The following is a 22,455-nucleotide window of genomic DNA, read 5'->3' on the forward strand; positions in this document are numbered from 1 at the left end:
GATACAATTAGAGGTCCAAAAATTCAAAGATTATACTAGCGGACTGAAGCTAATTGGCCAGAGGGGTCATTTAGAATGCAGCAAGCAGATCGATACTTTGCCTGTTGTTATTTCACAACTAGCAAAAAATATTGCATTTTGCCGTCAAAGTTTCTGGAGCCACGCCCGAAAATAAAGGAATCGAGTGCAGGGGTTGCTTGGGCAACCCTTGGAGACGAGTATTGGGGGGCTACATTCCGATCAGCATGGCATGATAAGTTGGAAGTGTTCCCTAAAGAAGGGATTTTCCTGGACGGAAATTTAAAAAATGATGAGGATTTCGAGATCGTGTTGGCAAATGCCGAGTTCTACGATTGCTTTGTGCTGGCAACTGCTTCTTCCGTGGAACAACTGCAACTGTTCATCGCGACCTGCGACATCAAAATTCCAAAATTGAAGAGAAAACTGTCAGAAAACCCGGTGAATCTTAAGGTTGAAAAAGAGGTTAGTAGTTTTTAATGTATTTATGTGATTGTAGCAAAAAATTGGAATTAAAATAATTTAAAAACACTTTCAGCTTGAGCTTTTTAATCGCATAAATCAAATAAATTGTTTAGATTGCTGTGCGCTCAGCAGAAATGGATGCTTTAAGTCCAAAGACAGACACCAATGACGAAAAAAGAAATCCAAGCAGTGACCAGCTTCCAGAAGGAAAAATTGTTGGTCTTCAAGAGCAAGATCGTGAATCTGCCGGAATCAAATTAACAGGTAATATACCGCCATACGTGACTCGATTATAATTATGATAATTACGGTTGAAAATTTTGGATATCAAACTATTGATTTGCATTTTTATACGGCTATACCGACTTTTTGCAATAGAAATAAGGCAATGAATTTCATCTGATATTTTTTGTCATTACCGCTAAAGTTGGCAAATTTTGTAAATTTACAGATTTAGAGAAGGCCAAATTGGAGGAAATTCTAAAGCAGGGTAAGGCAAACATGTATTTATATAAGCAAGCTAAATAAATTTTCCTCTTAATAAAAGAACAGCAAAATTTAACTGTTTTGTAGAGTTGATGAATTTTAAAAGGTTTTAAATAAATAAATTCCAGGTGAAACTGAAGGTCGTCCAGAAGGAGATGCAAAACTGGGTTACTTTGAATTGGAATCGGACGGGAAAATTACAAAACAAAACGCAACGAAGTAAATTTTTCATCATACATAACCGTGGTCCATTATTAACCGATTGTTTTAAGTGTTTTTGTCCTCGTTGTGCACTACGACTTCAAAAACACCGATAGATTTCGAAAGTGTGACAAACCTGACCTGGATAATCTGAGGACGACGTTTAGAGAGAACAGAAACTGCAACATGCGTGAGCTCTCATCACCGAATAAAATGATTTTGCTCAAGCTCCTCTCCGACCAAGAAATGCTTCTGCGCTTTTTTCGCTCTAAAGGTATTTGGATTTTACCAACTAATAAATTCATCCTTTTTATCACAATTTTTAGATGTTCCGGATCTATTTGTGCTCTTTGTTCTCTCTCATGGGAATGAAAATGGAACCATTTTCACAGACCACAAAGAATCGAATGAATTTGTGTCCTTCACAACGGACGATGTGTTTGCGTCCCTGAAAAAATTAACCGCATTCGAAAAATGCCTAAAGCTCATCAACTTTGGGGTAAATGATGCGCCCTTTTGAGTAATTTTTATCGCTATAACTCTTTAATGCTAGCCTTGCCGAGGAACTTTGACAGACGAAATCGTTGTCAGTGACAGTAGGAACGCTTGCCGGATCACTTTTCACCCTGCGATCCACAATGTGGTCATTTTCTATTCGACTGTTGAAAGTATGCACAAAAATTTGTAAAGGCTTTGGTTTTATTTTAGATTTTCAGTGATCTTGGCAAACACGAGTGAAACCGGATCATGCTTCATCGGGAGATTCTGTGATTGCCTTAATTGGATCACTGATGGAACGCCGCTGCTACAATTTCTCACCTTTGTCCAGCACTTTATTCACAACGGACATCAAGGCCAGACGTCAGAGTTAAAAATGTTTCCTCAAGATAAAAAATTTGTGCTCTGGGGGTGAGTCTTTGAAAATTCCACAAGCTTTAAAAATGGGCATTTGTTTGGTTTGTTTCCTAAGTTGTTAAAATTCTCCAATTTAGTAATTTTGGTGATTTTATATTTTCGAAGGTTTAAGATATTTTAAAATTTGTTTTTTACTGATGTGACGAGGAATATGAAAAACATGTAAATATAATTTACTATGATTTTTAGGATGAACAAAACAGATGGAAGTGGAGATACTTCAAGGATAATCACATCATTGCCAGGATTTTACTCTTGGAAGTCAGAACAAGGTAAAGACATCAGAGGGCGGCGAGCATTCGTCTTGTTTGAAGAGCAGCAGAAAGAAGTGCTAGAAATGGAAAATGCTCTGCATCAGAATTTGGACTTCGAGACAAGCGAATGGAGACTGAGCGAAAGCAATTTGAGCTTGTATTTCGAGAAAGGTTCGTGTTTGGTTCAAATGAAAATATATATTATAAAGGTCTCTTTTCATTCACAGTCTCTAAACTAGAACATGACGTCGGCTGCATTTTGACTTGCATATTCGGGCAAATATGCGAGAATGAAGAAAAGGAAGTCTGCATTCTGGTGGACAAAAAGGAAAAACCAGTCACGGATATCTTGCACAGATTTGTCGGCCCGAAAAATAGAAAGTGGATCGGAAAACCGAAAATCTTCTTTCTCGTCAGGCAAAAAGCGCGGGAAATAGGCACTGTAAGCATTGATGACCACCGTGTTTTATTTTTTGTATTTAATTAAAATTCAATTTTCTCATGTTTAAAAGGACTCGTTGCTCACTTGTTCAGATGCACACATCTCTGCTTCTAACCACAGTGGCTGGCTCGTATTGATTTTGAATGATGAAGGTGCAGATTCAATATAGAATATGTCGAACATATTTTACGAAAATAAATTTTTTACAGGTACACTGATGCAGCTGATAAAGATCTTGCAAGGCCAAGAGCTGAAACAGGATAAGAAAAGCAGTCTCCAAGAACTTCTAGCTCCTCTGCTTATTTCCAATACAAAAGAGATCAACATTCTGTTGAATTCGACTCTGCACTGCTGCCTCAACTTTCCTGACTGGCCGCGGACCTTCATTGAACCCGAATTAAAAATTAAAAGGGGTGGAAACTCGCCATTTCAAAAAATTGGTTTCGATGAACTCATTGATGAAGTTGTATTTTCATCCAAAGAGAGCCAAATGGACGACTCAAGTGGAGCAAATAATCGTGAGACAGAAGATTCTGCTTTGGCCTGGCTCTTGAGTTCCGTTGCCGGCGCGGGGAAAACCACTGTTTTCAAAGAAATCGCTTATCAGTTAGCTAAATTTGATTTAGGGATCAAAGTCCTGCATGTTTCCCTTAAGAAACACTCAATATACATGTTGAATATGTCTGAGGTGGAAATAAACATCACCAAATTCCTCGCGGAAACCACGTGGACTGACCCGGATGACATGAAAAACTGGGTTGAAGAGAGGAAAGTCATCGTATTCTTTGACGGATTTAGTGAAATCCTTTCAAGTCAGAGAGACAAGGTCCTTAAAATTGCGAGGACTTTAAAAGAAATGAGAATTCCCTTTATCTTCGGAGCAAGGCCGCATGAAACTGAAGGGATTCTGGAAATTTTGGAGAGTGCAGCAATCGTTGAAATTCAGCATCTGGACGAAGAGAAACAAAGAATGCTCTTGCGGTCGGTTGCTGGGAAAAAAGATGATATCATCGAAAAACTCGTGAGCAATATTGAATTAAAAGACATCATGGGAAATCCTCTGTATCTTTTATTGCTGGCCGAGTCCAATGGCGAAGGAGGTCTTTATGAAATTTTTGACCGTGTGGTGCGGAAGAATATGAAAATATGTATGGAGCGCGACAATGATGGCAAGGAAGTGACTGATGAAAACGTCGAAATAAATTTGGACCACCTTCGGTTGATAGCTCATCACTCGCTGAGTGGATCGGACGTCCTTGCTGATGAAACCCTGGAAAATATGTGTATTCTTGGATTTACGACCGTTTCTGCTGGAAAAGTCAATTTTGTGTACGAGTCTATTGCCAAATTCCTCGCAGCGCAGTGGAGCTTGAAAAATCTTGTTGATGCCTAAATCTTCTGATATCCTGATGTTTGTAGAGTGTGGAATCAGGATTTCAACCTAAGCGATTGAGTCAAAAAATCAAAATCAAATATGTTGGATAATTTGAAAAAAATTTGTCATTAATTAATTGTAAGGGATTTATTCAATGTGTTATGATAATAGCCAGAAGAAATAATGTTAAATTTTCCCTTATTCCTCTTTGGTGAATGTATGCGATGATTTTAGTTTACTTTTTATTTGTATTGGTAGCTCCCTCAATAAAATATATTGTAACCCTCTGAATTGATAATGTGTTTGATTAATTCTGGCACCAGTAATATTTATATATGGAATACGACTTACAAAATAGGTATATTGATTTTTAAATATGCATTATAACTAAAACGTGCTGCATTTATTTTTAAAAATAAATAAACAGAACATTAAATGCAGTAAATTTATTATAATTAAAATGCAAGAAACTATAAAATAAAATCTAATAGATAAAAATAAAATAATTATATTAATAAATATATTTTGCTTAAATTTAACAATAAAAACTATATGAAAAAAAATAAAATTAGTAAGTACTTACTAGATTTTTATTAATTTAATTTAAAATGTTAGTACGTTTAATTGATTATTTGCGTTTAAATCTGAATAAAATGCTTTTTTTACCAATTTTGATGCGGTAGAAAACATTATTTTTCAGTGAGATTTAAAGGCAAATTACTGAAAAAATCGTTTTACTTTGTCAATCCTTTAAAATTAGCAATGGATGTCCAGATGAAGGTTTTGAACTAAAGGAAACTACATAAAATATGAATCATTTCAGCTTTCAGCTAGGTAAGAAACGTGCGCGAGGCCACTTTGCAGTCTCGCGGCGAACGAGATTAATTGGAATGTGCGCGGATAATTGTTCAGGCGGTCAAGGCTCTTCTAAAGGTTAAAATTGTGTCTACTTTCCTTGTTAACTCATGAAAAAAAAGACACGATGCGCAATTATAAATTGATTTGATATGTTTCGTCCTCTGATGCGTAAGGCCTGCTAATCTAGGATTTATTATATGCACAAATTTAATCGTCTTTAGTGCGAATATTCCTACGATATGTACATTTTTTAATGTAAGCTCCTTTTCTAAGTCTCTCCAACGATCTGTATTCTTGCAAATTTCATCACTGCATGAAAATGCGACGCAAGAAATAAAAAAAAAATGTATAGGCAGACAGTCGGCGAGCCCCTTAATAGTCGTGTTAAAAAGCGATGAGTCATATAAATTATTGCGCGGCTGCCGTTTCCAGTGAAAATTCCAAACAAATCCTGAATTAAAAAAATTACGATTTTAAATATTTTTTACATTTGATTGCAGGTTCCATGCGCTCCTCGGAAGAGTGAAATACACTGCACATTATCAAACATGGAGGTGGATCGATATTTTGCATATTGTTTATTCACTTCTAGTGAAAAATACAGCATCCTGCCGTCGGACTATTTGAATCCAAATCCAAGATTAAAATTTTCTACGCCATCAATTGCTCTGATTTCTTTCGGGAATGAGTATTGGGGGGCAATATTCAAAGCGGCTTGGCATGAGTCATTGGAGGTGGACCCTGACGGCGATTTTCTCGATGGAAAGGAGAAAAACGAAGAGGATTTCAAGCTCTTGTTGGCCGATGTCGAGTACTGCGATTGCGTCGTTCTGGCCACTGCTCCGTCCGTTGGACAACTTCAAAAATTTGTCGAGACCTGCGGAATCAAAGTTCCAGATTACAAGAACAAGCGAATAATGGCTTCATCCGTATCAACAAAATATTCATTGGGAAACCCGAACCTTAGGCTCAATGAAGAGGTACGTAAAAACTAAAGCTGGGTTTTTAATTTAAAATTTAAAAAAAATATTTCTGTATGAGAATTGTATTTCAGTAAATGTAAAATTAATGCTTATAGTAATGAATAAAATGAATATGCTTCAGCTGGTTGATCAGTCAGAAAGAGTTGGACAAAATCCACACCTCACTAAACAAATCAGAACTCATAGCATTGGCGAAAAAAGCGGAGACAATCTAACGTTCCCTCAAGACCTGAAAGAGAACACTTCCATGGAAGCAGGTAAAATACATAAAAAGTTATACAACATAAGTTTAAAAAATAGAATAAATATAAATGCCTTAAAAATATTGTACTGTATTCATATTTTAACAAAAAAATAATTATGAATATAAAAAACCACAGATTCCGACATGATAACGATGGAAGGAATTTTAAAGCGAGGTAAGGAATTAATTCCACTTAGCTTTTTGTATTTACACGACCCTTTACAGGCGAGGATGAAGGTCAACCGGATGGGCCTGCAACGTTTGGACTTTTTGAATCAAATTCAAACGGAATTACCACAAAACAAAACGCTGACAAGTAATTTTTTAAAGTTTCCCCGGCTCCATTTTTTAATCTGAATTTGAATATTACTATAGTGTTTTCGTCCTTGTTGTCCATTACGATTTCAAGAACAGCAAGAAAAATTCAGATTTTCGAAATTGCGACGCTGCAGATGTGGAAAGCCTTAGGGAGGCGTTTGGAAAGAACAGAAACTGCAATTTTCGTGATCTTTTGTCACCAAACAAAAGGATTTTGCTGGAGCTCCTTTCAAACAAAGAAATGCTTCTCAGATTCTTCAATTCAGCAGGTACCAAAAGAGCAAAAAAATAATATCAGTTAAAATTAACGAGCGTACTGATCCAGAGGTCCCGGCGGTGCTTGTTCTTATTGTCCTATCTCATGGAGACGAAAATGGGAAAATATCCACCGACCACTGGAGCGAAGATTTAAACGATTTTGCTCACTTTACAACTGATGAAGTTTTCAATTCCTTGAGCAGGATGTCTGAATTCGATGAATGCCTCAAAATTATTAATTTAGGGGTAAGTCATGCCATTTTATTTGCAAGAAGCCGATTAATTTGTGTCTTTAAACCAGCCATGTCGTGGAAAATTGCCTGATACCCTAATTAAAGACAGCAGTGTTTCCAGCACGAATGAAAACAAAAATTCATGCAGAATTACGTTCGCTCCTGCAGCCCACAATATGGTTATTCTCTTTTCTACTGTAGAAAGTGAGCATTAAATTAGTCATTTTTAAGCCTCTATGATTGAACTGAAAACATTTTAGCAACCTCTGCCAACACGGATTCAAGCAGAGGATCTTGGTTTGTCCGCAACTTGTGTAATTGCCTCAATTGGACAGAAGAAAAGCCACTTTTGCCTTTTCTCACGACAGTTCAGTTCGCCATGCACCAAGAGTCGCTAACAGCGATGAATTTGCTAACAAAAGATCCTCTTGGACAGACGCTAGAGATTAAATTGTTTTCTCAAAGCCAAAGCTTCATTATTTCAAGGTGAGTTGTATCTAATACAAAATTTATTACTAAACAGCACTCGATGGTCGCTGTTCAAAACATACATGAACTGCGCTCATACCCTAAACTATTATGTTTAATATTAAATAATCAGGGGTTTCAGCAGGTGTCTAAAAGAGGATCTGGAAGAGAGCACCAAAATATCGGAGTCCGTGAACTACTCATGGAAATCAGACCATGGTCAAAACATCAGAGGACGGTCAGCCTTTATCTTGTTCGAGCAGAAAAAGGAAGAAGTAGAGGAAATGAAAAATGCCCTGCAACAGAATTTGGACTTTGACATCAACGATTGGAGACTGACTCAAACAAATTTGAACCTATATTATCAAAAAGGTTTTCAGCCATTCAAAGACTTTCAACTGGAACCTAATTGAGCTTTGAAATTTTCAGTTTCAAAATTAGAGCATGATGTTGGCTGTATTTTGACCTGCATATTCGGCCAAATAAGAGAAGACAAAACGAAAGGGGTCAGCGTGATAGTGGACAAAAATGAAAAACCAATCTCGGAAATCCTGCACCAATTCGTTGGTGCGAAAAATGACAGCAGCAGATGGGTCGGAAAGCCGAAAATCCTTTTTCTCGTTAACCAGGAAGCACTGGAATGCGACTCTGTAAGGCTTGTTGCTGACAAAAGTATATATTTTACATTAAACTTCTCCAACATATAGTTTGCTCTGACAAAGAACGAGGCTCACATCTCGGCTACAAATCACAGTGGCTGGCTCGTTCTGATTATAAATAATAATGGTACGGACTAAAAATATTTTAACAATAATTTACATTAATTTATATGTTTACAACAGATACGCTAAAGCAGCTCATTGGAGTGCTGAACGATAAGGAGTTAAAGGAGGAGAAGAAGAGCCTGCAAGAACTTTTGATGCCGTTGCTGATTTCTCAAGCAAAGAAGGAAAAAACTCTGCTGAACTCGACATTGCAGTATCTCGTAAGCTTTCCCAACTGGCCTCTGTCATTTATTAGTCCCGGTTTGCTATTTAAAAAATTTGAAAACTCTCCTTCGAAAAAAATTGGGTTCGACGAGCTGATGGGTGAAGCTGAAATTTCCTTTATAGATAATATCAGAACAGATTCAGATCAAAATGAATCTGCCACTGCGAACCATATTTGGATCCTAAGTGCTGTTGCCGGTGCAGGGAAAACAACCGTTTTGAAAGAAATCGCCCATCGACTTTCTAAGCATGAACGGGGGGTCAAAACTCTACTAATCCCTTTAAAAAAATACTCCATGGAAATGTACAACATGTCCGCACTACATTTCGATGAAATTGAATTCCTCTCGAAAACTGCTTATTATTCTATAGCCGATATTAACGACCTGATAGAATCGAAACAAATCATCGTTTTCCTGGATGGTTTTGATGAAATCTGTCAGAATCACAGAGACAAGGCTATGAAATTGGTGAAAGGGTTGAAGAAAAAAGGAGTTCCCTTTTGTGTTGGAACAAGGCCTCACGAGGTGGATGCGATTATGAAAATTTTGAATAATGAGGCAGTTTTTGTCGAAATTGAACTTCTCACCAAAGCTAAACAACTAGAGTTTTTGCAGTCTGTGTCAGGGAAAAATGAGGATGAGAGCATAGAGTTTTTAAACAGTCACGAAGAGAAGGACATCCTTAAGAACCCTCTGCATCTCTCCTTGCTGGTCGAGTACAATCGCAAAGGAAACTTGTACGAACTCTATGAAAGTGTAGTGCAACAAAAAGTGAAGATTTGTTTGGAGAGGAACAATGATTTTAAACCAGTTGCCGAGGAGAAAATAATATTAGCATTGCACCTCCTTCGCTTGATAGCATTCCGGTTTTCAAGCGGAATAGACCTAGTTGGACCAGGAGTTACAAATGAAGACCTCAAAAAGATGAACGATCTGGGTGTTGCAACTGTGTTGGATGGAAATGTGACTTTTGTGCATCGCACCTTCGCTGAATTTCTAACCGCACAAAAGTTCATACATGATCTCCACGTTCGTGAAAAAACTGATGTACCTTTGTTTAAAGAAGGCTTTGAGCAGTGCAGACAGTTCGTGGATTTGTTCTACTCAACTGCAGAGGCAATGAAAAGCGATGAGAAAAACACAAAAACGCTATCAACTCTCACGAATTCCATCGACCCATATAATTTAATGAAGCATACGTGCGAAGAAAACCTGAGGAAGATTTTCAAGATGATAAAGCCTCATGTTTCATTGAAAAACAGACGGGGAATGAACGGTTTGCATCACGCCTTAAGGCATCTGGAAATGGTCAAGTTGGTGCATGAAAGAGACAGCAGCCTAGCCACGGATGTGACTAAAGACGGTGACACCAGTTTGCACCTTGCGATTAAAGACTGGCGTTGCAGCGAGGATGTGGCTATTTGGCTTATACAGCAAACTGGAGTCGATGTGAACGCTGAAAACAAAAATAGTGAAACAGCATTTCTATTTGCCTGCATGAGAGAAAAATGGGAAGTTGCCCGCACCTTGCTCAAAAACTGTTTTGACAGACTAAAAAAACACGGAAATGATATGGCTGTTCTGATTTGTGTGATACAATCAAGGAGATCGGACATTTTGCAAAATCTGATAAATATTGGCTTTGATATAAGCGGAACGGCAGAAGATGGATCAACTGCTCTCCATTTCGCTGTGAGGGAAAACTATCCCGAACTGGTTCAAATGCTTCTGGACAACGGCTCTCAGGTGAATTCTCAGACAAGAAAGGGAGAGACTGCGCTGCATGAAGCCGTGGAAAAGAATAGGTTTGATTTGGTTCAAATGCTACTTGATCGTGGCGCCGACGTAAATTTGACAAATAAATCCGGTAAGAGCGCTCTTCACGTTGCCGTAACCTCAAATTATCCTAAATTAGTGAAAAAACTGCTTGAATTTGGTTCAGACGTTAACCATAAAGACATTAAAGGAATGACAGCACTACTTCGGGCAGCGCAAACTAATGCTACAGAAATTACGCAGATATTAATCGAGAATGGCGCGAGCGTTGATATGAAGGAGGATGAGCATGGACGGACAGCTTTACTCACAGCTGCATTTAAGCATCACAAAGAATTGGTTCGAATTCTTCTTTATCATGGCGCCGATGTGAAATTGCAAGATAATTACGGATTTAGCGCTTTGCATCTGGCCTCCACGAATGAAAATGATCCAGAAATGGTTCAAAATCTCCTTGACCACGGCGCTGAGGTTAATTTACTAGCAATAACAGACAAAAAAATGACACCTCTGCACTTTGCAGCGCTAAACAATTTTTTCGAAGTAGTGCGAAAACTGATAGACCACGGCTCTGAAATAAACTTTTTTGCGAGTACCGGATTTTCTGCTTTACACTATGCTGTGGAGAACGATCATGCAGCATCAGTGCAACTTCTGCTTGATCGTAACGCTAAGGTCAATGCAAAAGGAAACGAGGGGTACACCTCTATACACTTGGCCGATGTCGATTCAAAAGAAGAATACGGGTGGACTGCACTTCACATCGCAGTCAAAAGAAATAGACCAAAAATGGCACAAATATTACTGGAGTACGGTGCCGACATAAATTTAAAGAGCAATAAAGGGTGGTCTGCTCTGCATGAAGCAGTTATAGCGAATCGTCCAGATATTTTGCAACAGTTTTTAGACCATGGGGCTGACGTGAATTTAGAAGGAAATGGATATACGGCGCTGCACCTCGCTGTTCAAGGTGATAATCAACAGTTGGTGCGCATGCTGATTAATCACGGTGCAGACGTCAACAAAATATCAGAAAATGGATTAGCTGCTCTGCACATTGCAGCGAAAAACAAAAATGCAGAAATGATTCAAAGTCTACTTGATCATAACGCAGAAGTAAATTTACAAACAAATGAAAAATGGACCGCTCTTATCCTTGCAGTATATCATAACCACGAAGAATCAGTGCAGAAGCTGCTTGAGAATGGTGCAGACGTAAATTTAAAAGGAGAAGATGGATTCTCTGCTTTGCACATAGCTGTGGGTGAAAATTTTCCTGGACTACTTGAAAAGCTCCTTCAGCATGGAGCCAAAGTAGATTCAGAATCGCATAGTAAAATTACTGCCCTGTACATGGCAATACAAAGAAATTGCTATGAATCGGCAAGAATACTGCTACAATACGGTGCAAATGTAAATTTAACACTAAAAAATGAGCGGACTCTTTTGCATGAAGCCGTGAGCAACAATAATCCAGAATTAGTGCAATTACTGCTTAAAAATGGCGCTGATGTCAATCCACGAACAAGATTTATCGCCCTAAATATTGCTGTGGAAATGAAATTCTCCGAAGTGGCACAAATGCTACTTGACCACAACACGGGAGTTCATTTACAAACTCAGGAAGAGCTAACCACTCTCATGCACTTGGCTATGAAAAATAATTTTGTCGAGCTAGTGGAAAAACTCCTCTTCCACGGCGCTGATGTAAACCTAGGTCTAAATGGGTGCACAGCTCTACACATAGCCGTAAACAAAAATCATCCAGATGTGGTTAAAAAGCTACTAGAACATGATGCCGAAGTAAATTCAAAAGAAGAAAATGGATGGGCTGCTCTGCATATTGCTGTCAATAAAAATTATTTAGAATTGGTGCAGCTTCTGCTTGATTTCGGAGCCGACATTAATTTAAGAATGGAGGCTGGATGGACTGCTCTGGACCTCGCTTTAAATAAAAAATGCCCTGAATTGATACAAAAGCTACTAGAACACGGTGCTGACGTCAACCTAACGGACGAAGATGGATGGTCAGCTCTTCACAAAGCTGTGAGAAAAAATGATTCAAATTTGGTGAAAAAGATGCTTGACTTAGGAGCCAAAATAAATGCTCAAACACGCGAAGGATGTACTGCTCTGCACATCGCCGCACTTAACAATTATCCTGATGTGGTGCAAATTCTGTTCGATCATGGTGCCGATACCACTTTGGAAGATATAAATGGATTCACCGCTGTGCACTTTGCTTTGAAGGGGAACAATCCAGCATTGGTGCAAAGGTTTCTCACAGGTGCGACTCCACCGATTCAAGATATTTGGATTGCTCTACATGAAACTGTAAGCAGAGTTGGCATGGAGAGTTCACAGGAGCTGATCTTCTATAGAGAATTTGTAAATCTAAAAGACGGAGGTCGATGGACAGCATTACACTATGCTGTATTCCTCAACGAAGTAGAGTTAGTGCAGAAGATTCTTGATTACGGAGCTGAAGTAAATGCTACAACCAAATATGGAAAGAATGCTCTATACTTCGCTGTGAAAGAAAACTATCCAGAATTGGTTCAAAAGCTTATCGATCACGGATCAGACCTAAGTTTAGAGACAGATGGTATTTATCCAGCTTTGCACTTAGCTGTGATCAGAAATCACGTAGAAATTGTTCAAATACTTATAAACAACGGTGCAAACGTAAATTTAAAATGTAATGATGGATCGACCCCCCTGCACCATGCTATTAGGACAAATAATCAAGATATGACGTTTAAGCTGATTGATCACGGTGCTGACATTAATATATTGGATGAAAATGGTCGTTCCGCACTGCACCTTGCAGTGAGCATAAACTTTTCCGAGTTAGTACTGAAACTGCTTCAATATGATGGTGTTGATGTAAATTTGCAAACAAAAGCCGGAGATACCGCTTTGTTAATTGCTGTAAATAAAAATTTGCCTGAAATGGTGCAACATCTGCTAAACCACGGTGCGGATGTAAATTTGCAAAATATAAATGAAATGAAAGCAATTCACATAGCTGTGAGGAATAATCATGTAGATCTAGTTCAAAATCTCATTGAGCATGGCGTTGATGTAAATATCGAAGCAAATGATGGAATGACTGCTCTACATATAGCTGTGCAGTCAAATTACCCACATTTGGTGCAAAAGTTGCTTGAACATGGCGCGCTAGTTAATCCAAAAACAAACTCGGGGAGGACAGCATTGTATATCACAGCGCAAGGAAATTTTCCTGAATCGATGCAAATTCTGCTCGACCACGGTGCCGATGTAAATGTTCAAGATAAATATGGAAACACCGCTTTGAACATAGCTGTGTTGAAAAATAATTCAGACTGTGTGCAGAAGCTTCTGGAGCACGGCGCTGATGTGAATTCACCATCAAATGATGGATGGAATGCTTTACATATTGCTGTGAACTACAACCATCAAGAATTGGTGCAAATTCTGCTCAACCAAGGTGCCGATATAAATGCTCAAAGCAAAGACGGAACAACTGCTTTGCAAGTAGCCGTGACCAGCAATTATCCAGACCTCGTGGAAAAGCTTCTGAAGCACGGCGTGGAAGTGAATTTACAAGCAAATAATGGATTGACTGCTTTGCATCTTGCAGTGGATCAGAATAATTCTTGTTTGACACAAATGCTGCTCGACCATGGAATAGACGCAAACCTCAAGGATGAATCAGGGAGAACCGCTTTGTACGTCGCTGTGTATAAAAATTATCCAGAACTTGTTCAAGAGCTATTAATCCATGGTGCCGATTTGAATTTACAAGGATGGTTTCAAGAGACCGTCTCGACCGACACTGAGGGACAAATTTGTTTAATGGACACTGTCGTGAGCAAGAACTATCGTGAAATTTTAAAAATACTTTTAAACCAGGACGTCGATGGGAATATTGTTAAAGCTCATCTTCCACTTGCTGTGTTACAAAATAAAATAGAAGCAGTGGAAATTCTTCTCGAACACGGTGCTGAAATAAATTCCAAAATATGTGATGGATCGACTGCTCTGCATTTGGCTGTGGAAAAACACTACTACGAACTGTTGATCATCCTACTGAACCATAGCCCTGACATAAATTTAAAGAACGCCAGGGGAGAGACTGCTTTGAAAATTGCTGTCCAAAATAATTATAAACAATTCGTACAAATGCTATTAGAGAATGGCGCTGATGTAAATTCACAAGATCAAGAAGGAACCGCTCTGCACATTGCTGTTGATCAAAATGATCCTGACTTTGAGTTGGTGCAAATTCTACTTGATCATGGCACCGATATGAATTTAAAAGTAGACGGATATTCGGCACTGCACCTTGCTGTTGAAAATAATAATCCTGAATTGGTGCTAATGCTGCTCAAACATCATGCCAATCCAAACCTCACGACAGACGAAAATGGATATTCTGCTCTGCACATAGCAGTGGAGAAAAATAATCCAGAGTTAGTGCTAACGCTGCTTGAATATGGTGCTGATATTAATTCGAAAACTGAAAGAGATCGGACTGCTTTGCACATCGCTGTGATGAACGATAATAAGCAATTAACAGAGTTGCTACTTGAACAAGGTGCTGACTTAAATATCGTAGATGAAGACGGATGTAGCGCTCTGCACTTCACTGGGTCCGGAAATTATTCTAAATTTGCACAGAAGCTATTCAATGAACGGGGTATTAATTTAGAAACACCAAGTGGCTTCACTTCTCTTCATTATAATGATTTAGCTTTGCTTGAAGATAACTTGCTCTGTAAACTACTCGACCATGGCGCCGATGTAAATCTTCAGGACCAAGAGGGATGCACGATGTTGCACAAAGTTGTGGAAAAAAGCTCTCGTTACTATGTTCAAAAGGTGATCAATTATGGCGCGGATGTAAATTCAAAAACTTTTAAAGAATGGACTGCACTGCACTTTGCCGTGAGAAGAAAAAGTCAAGTCCTATTTAAAGTTTTGCTGGGAAACGGCGCTGACATCGATGCACAGAACAATGTTGGAGATACTGCTCTACACATTGCGGTACAGAAGTGCTTCCCAGATATAGTTCAAACACTTCTCGACCAAGGTGCAGATTTCAGTTTGAAAAATAATGCAGGAGATACTGCTGAGGACGTTGCCAAACGCATGAATAATTCAGAGTTAGTGCAAATTTTTGCCAAGGTTGAAATGGAAACCGATGGCGAGAAGTTAATACGGCTCAAGGCCTTCGAGGCCCTCAACCCTTATCAATTTGAGAATATTACCATGAAGCTTGAATCACGGCCGGTCAGTTATCTAAAAATTTACCGGGGCATACTACTTAATATTGGCGGCCGACGAGACCGAAGCGGCGTCCCTCCCACACTCAAAGTGTTAGAGGGCCAGAGGATCTTCCCAGATGCCACTTGAAAGTGCAGCAAAAAGTCAAGCTTAAAATTTCAGTGTTTTTCACAAATATTTAAAAAATAAGTTTTTGGGTTTTTGCACCCCCAAATCTTTGGTTCCAATCAGAACTGGAAAAACTACTCACCAATAGACTCGTCTCGCCCTCTACTAACCAGCTAAAGTATTTAGGGGGTGCTAACCCTTATCTCCCCTTAACCCCATTGCTCCGATTTTAATTATATACATTGTAGCATGCTTCCTATGGGCTTGAAATATTTTAGATTATCCGCAATTCCTTTTAAATTACCACCCTTTCAATTCTTTCAATAAATTATTTCGCTAATTTAATTCAAATTAATACAATAATATAGAGAAAATATAGAGAACTGTAAAATATTTTGCTTATATGATGGTGTTGAAGTAAAGCAACTTATTAGTGGAGGCTATGCAGTCTAAGTGGGGTGATTTTTCACAATTCTTTTGGTTAGAACCCGAGTCCGCACTTGTCATGGGACATGTTTCACATGATGATGTTAACATCGGTTTAAATACAAAGAGGAAATTTTACTTTAACCATTAATTCAGCTCTGTCGTTTCTGAAGCGCTCTAAAATATTTGCATAATAACATGTTTGTACATAATATGTGTAGCTTTTAATCTTTTATGTTTTTTAAGTGATTCACGCGTGTGGGGAATTTTGTATAATTTATTTTATATATGCTTCGTTCAGTAAATTGTTTTATTCTCTTCTAATTCATATAGTTTATTTGTGGTCATTTAAGCAATAACAAAATTATGAGGCTACAAACCGATAAATAAATCTGTATATAGTCATCGCAATGCGCATGTAATTTGATGAATGCTTAAATAAAAAATTATAAAAATGTATTTCGGTTGATTTGTTCAGTTACATTTCCTACGAATATAAATAAAATAAATTTTGTAAGCACACTTCATGATATTGTTTAATTTCTAGTCCCGAAAAAATAGGTCTTGTACCACAAAGTGGCAACGTATGCGCCATTTTCATCGAAAAACGTATCTCACCGCTGCAGGTACATTTGGATCTCTCGATCAAAGCTCTAATTTTGTTGGACAGTACAATTATTATTCACAAAATACAATAAATAATATGTTGGTCTAACATTTTAATAAAAATTGAGCTTGTAACTATTGTCTGATGGAATGTTTCTTCCCTATACTGAAATGTTGATTTGTAACTAGCACAACAGTTCTAAAATAATAGCAGGAAAACCAGATAAACTAAACGTGCGAGTTCTAGTCTGTTCATGACATTTACGTCTTGCTCATCGAAAGTAGGAGCTGTGCCGCTGAGCAAGCCTTCTTCGCCTGCTGCATATCGTTCCAGTGGACTCGCGTATAACCAACCATCCGCATTATTGAGCTTTTGTTATTTAATTTAGGCTGATGACAATTGAGACGGGTAGCACCACTTCGTGGATTTCTGCTGTGAATTCGATTAACAAGGAAGAAATGCATCTTTTAAATCATCAAATAACCAACTTGATAGAGCGAAAATTCATTTTAAATTTAAAAAAAATGATTTAACAATGGCTGTGTGTTATGATGGTCAATTGTTTGACGCAATGATCATCGTCTGCAGCTCCGCGGCGTGATATTACTTTGTTAAAGATCGTTATATCTTTATTTTGTTAATGCTATTCACCATTTCTTGATTTTAAATTTTCTATTTAATGTAATTATTCTATTGACCATTGCAAGAATAAACAAAATAATAATAATTTGTCCAAAGTAACTTGATATCTACTTCCACGGTTACTAAAAAATGTTGTTGATTGACTGCTGCATGGTTGACTAGCTGCGGAAGAAGCTCCAGTGGAATTTAAGCATTAAAATATTATTACAATTACGCCGTCTCTTCAGTGCAATTATCATAAAAAACTGATTTCATTTCAAGAAAGATTTCTTTTCTTGAAATAATTGATTAATTTTTATTTCAGGTTTGAAGAGACGAATCCAATTATTCAAACATTGTTATTTTTAAATTGAAGCTTGGGCTATTTAATATGCAATCCAAAATGTCCTGACTGAGTGTAATTAAATCCAAAAAAATGAATTTTACCAAAGTTAATCGCGTTACCTTTTAGTGACTTTAATGCAGACTGTTCCGCCAATCATTGCTGCGGTGCAGATTGCAGTACCGTACAGTAAAAATTTGTGGTTTACTTTTCTTCTTATTACAGATGAATGAACTAAAAATTTTCTTGTTAAAATTTCTGAAAAATATAGCAAGTGAACCGGTACTTTGTATTGTATTGACTGCTGAAGCAAAATGTTCCTTCATTTATTTTCAGAGCTGCGATTCAGCAAGAGCTTTTTAATAGAAAGACAGCATTGCTAATTTTTTTATATTGCAGAAAAATATTTTCCAGAGCTTCAAATAACAGAGGAAGGTAAATGTTGGAGAAGTTAATCCGCCTGGTTGGACGAAGTCGACACCTGTCGTCGGCTGATAAAGGCCGGCGCCGACGTCACCACTCTAAAACCGACAAGTTCGGCGCCACGGCGCTGCACTACGTGGCGCTGAATCTGGTCCACGGCAAAGAACAATCGGGGAGAAATCTCTGGTCCAATATTGCGCCCAGCAGAAAGCAGAACTCGAATAAATCTGCTGTGAGTCGCTGGGACACGCTGAACTGAGAGAATGATCCGCTCTTTCGTTCAGCAACAGGCATTCAACCTCGCGTAAAACGCACTCTTGTTACATTAAATTAATTTTAGTTGATTTGATAAGGGAACCTCGGGATCATTTCACAATTTTAAATGATGAAAAAAAATTCTTAAATATATAGGAAGATGCTTATCCATGAAGTAAGTTGTTTATAGAAGTTCACCAATGATTTTGTCATATGGTGCAGTGAATTTTATAACGCAATAAATCGGATTTGATTTGATTTTTTTTTTAAGTTTTTAACAACTGAACAAGCCACGTCCTTCTAGAAAGTAACTCGCCTTTTATCGATTTACGTAGAGTACAAGCGCGATAAAAGGGTTTATCAATTTTATGCTGCGTACGACCAATTCGCCTGATAAGGCGTGTTTGATTTGCGTCGCAATTTTTCCGCGTTCATAAATATTGAGCCTAAAATGCGCAGAAAAATATTTTGCACCTCATAGTCTTGAATCTTGCCCGGTAACTATATTTCAATGGTATATGAGCTGTGACACATGTGTTTTCGGTTCATTTTAAATCATTTCCCAACTCTATCGGCTAGTTGATTTATTTGTAACAGAAATTGCATGAGAGGAGGAAAATCAATCCAAATCCTGGTCTTTCCTATGACGCAAATGCACACCGCATACAATTTTATATCTCAATCTTGCGGCTACCTCAATCAGTTTTCAATTTGTATTGCGAAAAGAGAAAAGAGTGAAAAGCTCGTTCAGTTGTTAGGAATAAATTATTTATATTTTAACTCGCATTCGGTGCAACGGAAACGAGATAAAGAGCTACGTTTGTTTCATTTCCGGATTTTTAACAGCGACTCATTTTGCTCCTGCGCTTACCAGCAAAAGGTGGCAATTTTGTCTATAAGCTTTTAGAAGTGCGCCGTCCAGCCTTTGGCGATGGGGCCTCTGGAAAAGGGCCATCTTTGCCTTTTTTCAAGTTGCTTCAGGAAATTATGGCCCAAAATGCACAGGTTGAACATGAACAAAAATACTGATAGTCTTTTCAAAATTAAAAAAAAAAATATTGTTAAACAGTTAACTCTATAATGGTGTGAAATAATTCCTGACTGACTTGTGTCAACTTGATTGGCGCTTTCCATGTTTGTATCAACGTTATCCTATCACGCGATAAAAGTTTGATTCGATTTGTTCCTTGTTTGGTCTTTTTGCAGTTTAGGTTTCACTCGCGACTGAGAGAAAGCTAAAATGTTGGGGCGCTTCGCCGTTCGGCTATTTCTCTTCCTTTTAGCAAAAGGTGGGTCGTGACCTGAATTAGTTCAGTTGATTTCAAGAATTTTCCAATTAACCAGAGTTCAAAAGTACGGATGGATATGCGGTCCCCATTCGGAAAGGAGAGTTTGTGACTGCTTGCGTCTCAGACGAAACACCAGTTGCGTTCGTGAAGGATTTCCAGGTCGAAAACGGTAAGGGTATTTTTTTATTTAATTTATCACCAATTTTTGAAAGGCAAGTTTGTACATTTATTGAAATTAATGTGAGATCTTCTCGGGCAGGAGTTCGAATAATGAGAAGAAAAGACTGATAAAATTCTATTCCAATCGTACGAGCACTTGTACTAAATATTTTTGTGAATCGTCATGTATGCTGTGCAAACGCTGTTTCGTGGCTTCTATTTTGCGAAAAATTTTAAAACTGTTACTTAATTTGCAGGGAAACGTTTTATTTTAGGTTTCTTTGGCGTCATTTCACTCTTTACTTCCGTCATGTAAATAAATATACTTGATAGGTTATCGTTGAATGTAACTGTGTACCTCTAACATGAAAAGGGGGAAGCTTATTAATCTCTGCAATCAAATCAGGGGTATCAGGACTGAGAACAAATAAATTTCAAACTTCTTTTTAAGTTTCTCACTCTACGAAAGACTGGTTTGTCAATGATTTCAATTCCTTATAAGGCTTGATCTATCATTATGACCTTAGAAATGTTTTTAAATGTAGCGCGAGTATGAAATGAGTGATTTTTGGCAAAATCGAGACTGAAAAGAATGAAACCACACCCCCGAAATCAGTGATCCACAAACTAAAATAAGGGGTGCTGCTCAAGCGTTCAATTGGCCCCTCGCTGACACCGGTTAATAAGGATACTGTAAAGAGATTTAAGACGGACATGCGCAATGGGCTAAAAATTCTGCATAATAAATACATTGGGGATTGGAGGAAAATTTATTGTTGGATCCTAATCTTTACTAACCTTAAAACCAGCATTCCCAAACAAAATCAGTCATCTCCTGCAATTGACTGCTAATAAACTTTTATCAATGGACATTTTTAGTTAAGCGGTTTTGCATTGTACATAATTCCATACGTGTCCAAAAAACAAGCTTAAAATATTCTCATTGCATTTTTTAACATTTTCACTGATATAGAACTCTCCAAATTCATATTCTGTTTTTTTAACATTACACGTTTTTTTTATTTCTGGTATTGTCAGTCAGTTTTAAAAACCACATCTGGAACGTTCTGAATTCATCCTTTGGTCCTTTTCGCACATCAAGACGCACGTTTTTGTAAATATTTATTATTTGCAAATGCCACTTGGAAAATATAAACTCACGCAGCACTCTATGGGGGCGGATTACGGCAACGTTTCAAGGTCGAGCTAAAAACGGTGCCGTGATCCGCATCCGCCCCATGGATATCGGAATTTAATTATGATCGATTAATTTTCACCATAGAGTGGAGGCAGGTGTGGTAATTTTTCAAAATTGACACGCAGATGACACAACGGTTGATGTTGTGGATTTAAACGGAAATGCAATTCCTCTTGCTGATCTCGATTGCAACTTGGTCCGAGAGGGAGGCTGCGAGAAATGGAATCTGAAAGGATGGGAAAAGCAAAGAAACATGCGGGGCTCGTACGATCCATTCCCGATGGTCACTGATTACCGCTGGAATGGTACAAAATTCCTATTCCAGATTAATGGTTTTTTGCAGCTTATAATTTTTAGATTTGCCGGGCTTCTTTGCGAATGAAAAGTTTCAGAAAAAAATCAAAATAATGAAGAATCAGAATTTCAAGATGTATTTTTCAATTTTGGCCCACAACTCGGCGCAATTCCTTTTCACCAACGATTCAACTTTAGATAGTGGATGGAGCATCGTTGTTGATGGATGGGAATCAGCGCATAAATCTCTCATCAGATATTGCTTTGAAATCAATAATACTTTAATTAATAATTATGATAATGGTGACCTTTGGCGAAGATGTAGAGAGTATCAAAATGAAGAGGTTAGTTATTTCATAATTTTCATTATAAGTATTTTATTACTACACAAGGGGATGATGATACGCAAATACACAGGTTCGTGATGTTCTCAAAGAAGGGAGGAAATGGGCACATGTCACACTGGAAATTACATTCGATGAAGACGACACAAGCAATTCTCTGATATTAGGAGAAAACATTTACATCAAGTTTTCTGCAAGAAGGTTTTAAACTATACACAATTATTTACTTTTCAAGAATAATAATAACAAATAAAATAATAAGTAATCCTTTCCTCGCTCTTGCAGCAAAAAAATGCATGGCAGCGATTTTTTTGTTTCGTTCAGGAGTTCAAAAATTAAACGAGGCCTGTTTAAAAGTCATGATTGTAAGTAAACTAATATATTTAAGTCAAAACCATCTCATATAATATATAGAACATGCGATTTAATCGGGAATATAGTTAAAATTGATTTTAATAAGATTAGATTTTATTAGATATGGAACTTTCAATTGAAAAATATTTATAATCATAAACCAAATCTACAAATCCGGTGACCAATCAAATTCCACCTTTTATCAAGTTATATGCGGAGGTTTAACTATTTGCGTATCATAAAAATTGATGGCGTTAACTGGTATATACGTGATTAAATCAATACAATAAACAATATCTGATAAGTTAAAAAAATATACAACATTGATTTGGCCTTCAAGAATTCCTTTACCACTCCTGGTTTCTAAAATTTAGCAAAAATTGTACAAAAGCGCTATTTTTTTAAGTTCATTGCACATTTGAAACATTTTATTTCACTCGAAATTTCAAAGAAAGACGCAATCTCATTTTAGATTCCA

At 37.6% G+C, this 22,455-nt stretch overlaps 2 protein-coding genes and 1 long non-coding RNA gene across 3 annotated transcripts; all 3 read left to right on the forward strand.

The window, feature by feature from the left end:
- Positions 1–638: 638 nt before the first annotated feature.
- Positions 639–1,181, forward strand: LOC135941947 (uncharacterized). The gene is made up of 3 exons (XR_010575035.1): positions 639–747; positions 935–973; positions 1,098–1,181. It is a non-coding gene; the product is annotated as an uncharacterized LOC135941947 (long non-coding RNA).
- A 64-nt stretch (positions 1,182–1,245) lies between these two features.
- LOC135943735 (uncharacterized) lies at positions 1,246–14,282 on the forward strand (the record flags this gene model as incomplete). Its single annotated transcript, XM_065490398.1, has 16 exons — positions 1,246–1,444; positions 1,497–1,669; positions 1,724–1,760; positions 2,289–2,510; positions 2,567–2,781; positions 2,852–2,933; positions 2,991–4,064; positions 5,726–5,994; positions 6,119–6,254; positions 7,311–7,536; positions 7,652–7,890; positions 7,948–8,190; positions 8,361–9,980; positions 10,926–11,500; positions 13,421–14,200; positions 14,244–14,282. Coding segments are annotated over 16 exons (6,129 nt in total), but the record flags the coding sequence as incomplete, so codon positions are not given.
- A 170-nt stretch (positions 14,283–14,452) lies between these two features.
- LOC135943736 (putative ankyrin repeat protein RF_0381) lies at positions 14,453–15,685 on the forward strand. Its single transcript, XM_065490399.1, has one exon. The coding sequence runs from the start codon at positions 14,453–14,455 to the stop codon at positions 15,683–15,685; it is 1,233 nt and encodes a 410-aa protein (XP_065346471.1).
- Positions 15,686–22,455: the final 6,770 nt, after the last annotated feature.

This window comes from Cloeon dipterum, chromosome 4 (genome assembly GCF_949628265.1).
Source record: "Cloeon dipterum chromosome 4, ieCloDipt1.1, whole genome shotgun sequence".
Lineage (NCBI taxonomy): Eukaryota > Metazoa > Arthropoda > Insecta > Ephemeroptera > Baetidae > Cloeon > Cloeon dipterum.

Excerpts from the sequence above, each read along its gene's own strand:
- LOC135943736 (XM_065490399.1), top strand. The coding sequence starts at position 14,453 with ATGCTATTAGAGAATGGCGCTGATGTAAATTCACAAGATCAAGAAGGA.